The sequence below is a fragment of the Cherax quadricarinatus genome, chromosome 34, assembly GCF_038502225.1.
Source record: "Cherax quadricarinatus isolate ZL_2023a chromosome 34, ASM3850222v1, whole genome shotgun sequence".
Classification (NCBI taxonomy): domain Eukaryota; kingdom Metazoa; phylum Arthropoda; class Malacostraca; order Decapoda; family Parastacidae; genus Cherax; species Cherax quadricarinatus.
The window spans coordinates 1895238-1900891 of NC_091325.1; the positions used below are offsets into that span (position 1 = coordinate 1895238).

Below are 5654 nucleotides of genomic sequence, written 5' to 3' on the forward strand. Positions count from 1 at the left end.
AGTTCCTCTGTACTACTTTAGCCTATCCTTATGGCACCTATGGTATTCGTGGCTGGGGTTCTACATACTACAACAAATTACCTAACGCCATTAGTAACTCAAGAAAAAGCTGCCATATGAATGATCACTCAAGCAAGTGCTAGATGACCCCCCTTCCCTTCCCCAACTCTTCAAAAGTTTTAAACCTGCTCATCATACAAAAACATTCACTCATATACAGAAAAAATCAATACAAATATAAATCCAGCTCTGATTCTCTTCCTGGATAGCTACAACATAACTCTTAAAGTTAAATGTAAACATTTATTTCTTTGACAAAGGTTACAAAGAGTAATTACATTTTTTATTTGTTAGGTACAAAGAAAGCCACTATCATGCCAGGGCATTTCAGGCAGACTAATCCTAATACTTAAAGAATACTTGAGTCTAAACAGGATAAGAGTGGTTATCTTTTTAATTATTCATTATTTTATCTGAATACTAATGCAAGGTAGTCAGAGTTGAAGGTTTATAAGGTTAATAAGCTTGATGATGATGGTGCATGATACAAATACCCCTTTCATATCCCTGAGTAAAAACTCAATGTGCATAAAAGGCCCCAAAATTAGGAACTCGTTTCCAGATGATTCCAAAAGTTTTGTGTCTGCCAATCTCTTCAAAGCAACCACTATAAAGTACCTCTTTACCTTAATGTGATTCATGGCCTCAATATTCTGTGTTCAATTGCATTTTGAAACCTGTTTGTTGAGTTTTAATTCATTATTCATCCTGTACTCCTTGTTTCCACTATATTTTTTTTTTTACTTCCTACTGTATGTACCATATGTTTCAATTCCATTCAGAGGTAACTGTTGTACTGAGAATTGTATGTAGAATAATCTTTGTACTTAACTTCCTATATCCATGTCTGCTGAAATAATCTTCAGATAACTTTTAAATCCATAAATTAGTTGCACTCACCCTTTTACAACTAGATAATTACTTGTATTTTTTAACCTCCTGTTAATACCTTGTATAAGCCCTTGAAAATGAAACTTTGTAATTCTTAATAATATTCTAGGTTTTATCTGAAATGCTGTGCATCCTGTGAGTTTCTTATCATTGTTCATTTTGAATATGCAATAGTAATTTGAAATAAAGAATTTCATCAGAATCTCAGTGGCTTTATCAATATAATATAGGGGCATCAGCTGAAGACTAGAAGTGGTAATCAGTAACTCAGCCTAAGAGAAGGTGTTCAGTATCTTAGTGTCTGGCTTCTAGGGTAAGGCACTGATTGCCTCTTTTTTTTTATACAGCCACTGGTTGTTGAAATATATACAAATAATGATACCCAAATTTGCTGCAAACACTTATGCACCACTGTCTTGACTTCAAATTTCTGCTAATGAGATCTATATAATTTTTACATTCAGTTTGACTATGCTCTACATTATCTAGCATAGTTATTTTCTTTTCCTTGAATTAGAATCTCACATTTGTCTTCACTGAACTTCATGTGCCACTTCTCTGACCATGACTTCAATCTTTTCAGATCATAAAATATCTTTCTAGTGTCCCTATCAGAATTTATTTGATGACCTATTTTAGCATCATCGCTACACTTACTTTTCTCGCTATTTAGCCCCTCATCTGTTGTTTATGTAGAATGCGAACAAGGTTCCCAGTACTGACACCTATGCCTCATTACTTGTAACAGGTCTCCATTCTGATTTCTTTCAATTTATGCAAACCCTCTCTTGCCCTTTGGTCAACCGTACCTTGGAAAAAAAAAAAAGGCTATAATTTCTCCTGTATCATGTGCTGCTACTTTATGTCTCCTGATAAAGGCCTTTCCAGAGTTCTTAAACACGATATTGACTTATCATGGTCTACTACCTTAATACCTTAGTGAAAAGGTTAATAAATCTGTAAGTCAAGAATTCCCCTTTATAAAACTATGCTGAGATTCAGTGATCAAATTATAACTTTCATGGTAGTTTCAAATTGCATCCGCAGTTATTAATTACATCAACTTTTCCACTACTGAAGTTAGACTGATTGGTATATAATTTTATAAGGATCTATAAAATTGTGTAGTATTACATTTGCCATTTTTGCTTACATGGTGTGATGGCCATTTGAAGTGATCTTTTCAAGAGATTACCTATGAGGTATCCCGTAGCTTGATTGCTAGCACACTCACCTCACACACTGAGGTCCGTGGATCAGTTCCCAGTATGGATGGAAACATTAGGATGCATTTCCTTAAGACACCTGCTGTCCATGTTCACCTAGTAGTAAAACAAACTTGAGTGCTAGTTAACTGGTGTGGGTTGCATCCTGGGACAAAATTAACCTAATTTTCCTGAAATGCTCTGCATAATAAGGGACGTTTTATATAGTACGTGTGTCATTGATATCAGTTAGGCCTGTATACCATGTACATGTACTTGGCAAAATTCCTCCTTGCATTCCTTAGACCTTCTAAAACAGCTAATTAGGGTTCATCGAATTGTTTGATTTCAATCTAGTTGCACAAGTGACATTGATCTTGCATTTTTATCTTGTCCTGTGTATATAATTATAGACTTCTGGAAATTTATTTGTATCCTCTTGTGTAAAATGAAAAGAGGAAATAAGTGTTAGAAATGGTACACATTTCCTTGTTGCTAACAGTAAACTAACCTGACTTACATTAATGTTGGTCTTTTATTCCCTCACAACTTTAATTTCATATATTCTTTTGTCCAGTGCTTGCCTGGCAAATCTTAGTGTAGCCTTCAAGATTCTCAACAAAGTCATTCAGGGCCCCTTTACAAAACATACATGAGGTCCATCTTGGAGTATCTGGCACTGGTATGGAACCCACATGTTATGTAAAATTTCTTTTACATGTTATATTATTTAAGAGAAAGCATGATGTCAAAACAAGATAGGCTATTATTTTTATTTACTTATAGAACAGATTACAGATAATTAAAAAAAAACATGGGAGGAATATATATAATTATTTGTAAAATAAATTATGCAATTTTAAATAATTTTAAAGTAATTTCTATCATATATTTAGAAGACAACATTTTCAGACTCCTGTTAAAAACAATGCTCTTTTGTTTTTAATTCAAGCAGTCAACAAAATCGAGGCTAGTAGATCATTGTTTATTTTAAATTGAATTAAAATCATCTTGGTTAAATTGATGATAACATAACGAGCCTAGAAGTAACACCTGAAGTGAGGACCCTGGAGTTGGAATCCAGCACTTAGTGGCACAGTAGGAGTTCAAGTAATGCCTCTGAGAGGCTCTTGATTTGATGAACTGGAGCTATCCTTCCCTTGGATCATCCAATTGCCTTTCATTCCTCAGATGCTGTTTGACCCCTATAGGTGCAGCACTTCTCCATAAATGTAATAAAGTCCCATAGCTTTAGTAGCTTAATGATGTACAGAGTTCATTAGTTTCGTGATGTACAGAATTCAGTAGTTTCATGATGTACAGAGTTCAGTAGCTTCGTGATGTACAGAGTTCAGTAGCTTCATGATGTTCAGAGTTCAATAGTTTCATGAAGTACAGAATTTAGTAGCTTCGTGATATACAGAGTTCAGTAGCTTCATGATGTACAGAGTTCAGTAGCTTTGTGATATACAGAGTTCAGTAGCTTCATGATGTACAGAGTTCAGTAGCTTTGTGATATACAGAGTTCAGTAGCTTCATGATGTACAGAGTTCAGTTGCTTCGTGATGTTCAAGGTTCAGTTGCTTCGTGATGTTCCAAGTTCAGCAGTTACATGATGTTCATCATTCCTATAATGGTATATTTATTTCACTAAATATTTTGGATTCTTGAGGACAGAGGTTGATGGCTGTCTTGTTCTTTATCCACTGTAGATAGTTTGTAACTTTAGTGTAGACTCCTGGGTATTGCTCTGAGGCACATCCTACACCAAAGGACACCACTCCTAGCAGGTAGTAGTGATCTCCCATGGACCAGCTTAGTGGGCCCCCAGAATCCCCTTTACAAGCATCTTGACCTGGCAGGTACGTGCATATCATATTATCTGTCACAGTATTGCCCATATAGACCTGACATTCATCAGTTGTCAGTATTGGCAGCTCCACCTTCTGCAACACTGCACTCTGCTCTCCATTATTGCTAAGTGTCCCCCACCCAGTCACGGTGCCATGTTCCCCACTCAGGTTGTACGATGCATATTGACACGGTAGACAGATGGGTCTCACACCTTCATTGTACTGAATGGGTCCACTTAGGCGTATTAAACCAATGTCGTTGTCCACGGTAAAAGGATTGTAATTTTCATGCACAATCTTTTCAGCTATGCTCAAGAGTCTTGTGTATGGCGTTGTGTTTCCCAAAGCTAGTTCGTGATTTCCCAAGCTTATGAAGATGTCTTCTATATTGAATGGCACAAGACAGTGCGCGGCTGTCACCAGCCACTGAGTGTCTATGAGGACTGCACCGCAGAATAGTTCTCCATTAGACATTTGACGGATTCCTGCTTGCCATGGCCACTCGTTCACATCAGCATCTTCACCTCCAACAATCCGAGAGGTCCCCTTCACTCCACACACTGAAGAAATTTCACTGGGAGCTGCTGTCGTCCTCAGCGCAACAGTAGAGGTGGTAGATGAGGTAACTGTCTTCTTTACTACACTGACAGTACAGCGAAAACCTGTGTAATAGGTAGCATACTGCATGTACTTGGAAAGGAACACTGCAGCAAAACTGTTGTTATGTATGAGAATATTTAGGCTTCCCGTTCCACAGTAATACTTGCTGCTGATGGCCTCGTTAATAATGGCACTGGAAAAGACGTAGAATACGTCATCTTGGCAACCAGCACTTGGCTTTACAGCGAAGGTAGGACAAGTTACCTTAAGATCGGTGTTTGCCGGTGCTGTAACACTCCATATACACTGTGAAGGCCTTGGGTATTGTAAGGGATGATTGGGAGATCTGAAGGAGATAAATTGATCAACTTGAAGACTTGCTTGACCACCACAGCGGAAATAACGAGTTCTTGCCTCGCTACCACCAATCCCGACAGTGACAGCTGCAAGCACACTCAAATTTACCAGTACCAGCATAATCGTCCTTATGATCAGTGTATAGTTCATTCGGCATTTATAAAAAGTACTGCAGGGTTGCGGCTTCACAGTGAGCGCCAGGTACACTGCTGTATCACATCACACTGACCCTCATAGCACTAACATCCTATAATGACACAGGTGATGGCTTGAGTTATAGCAACACCTGCGTGCACAAACTAGTCACCATTGGATTTTCATTACACCTGACTTAACAGTATAAATTTAATGTGATTATATATATATATATATATATATATATATATATATATATATATATATATATATATATATATATATATATATATGAAAAAAACAACCACTCTGAAAGTATAGAGAAATTCCAAGCGCTTTCGTGACTACTCACATTATCAGTTCCTTGATAATGTGAGTAGTCACGAAAGCGCTTGGAATTTCTCTATTCTTTCAGAGTGGTTGTTTTGCATATTTTGAAATCACCTGTTTACTGTGATCTTATTGCATATATATATATATATATATATATATATATATATATATATATATATATATATATATATATATATATATATATATATATATATATATA

The 5654-nt window shown here is 36.5% G+C and overlaps 1 protein-coding gene across 1 annotated transcript; it reads right to left on the reverse strand.

Moving 5' to 3' along the window:
* Positions 1–3694: 3694 nt before the first annotated feature.
* Positions 3695–5214, reverse strand: LOC128705607 (trypsin-1-like). Its single transcript, XM_053800755.2, has one exon. The coding sequence runs from the start codon at positions 5114–5116 to the stop codon at positions 3785–3787; it is 1332 nt and encodes a 443-aa protein (XP_053656730.1). The 5' UTR covers positions 5117–5214; the 3' UTR covers positions 3695–3784.
* Between the last annotated feature and the right edge of the window lie 440 nt (positions 5215–5654).

What these genes read in the sequence shown, in the direction of transcription:
- LOC128705607 (XM_053800755.2), bottom strand. Translation starts at nt 5,116, where the DNA reads ATGAACTATACACTGATCATAAGGACGATTATGCTGGTACTGGTAAAT.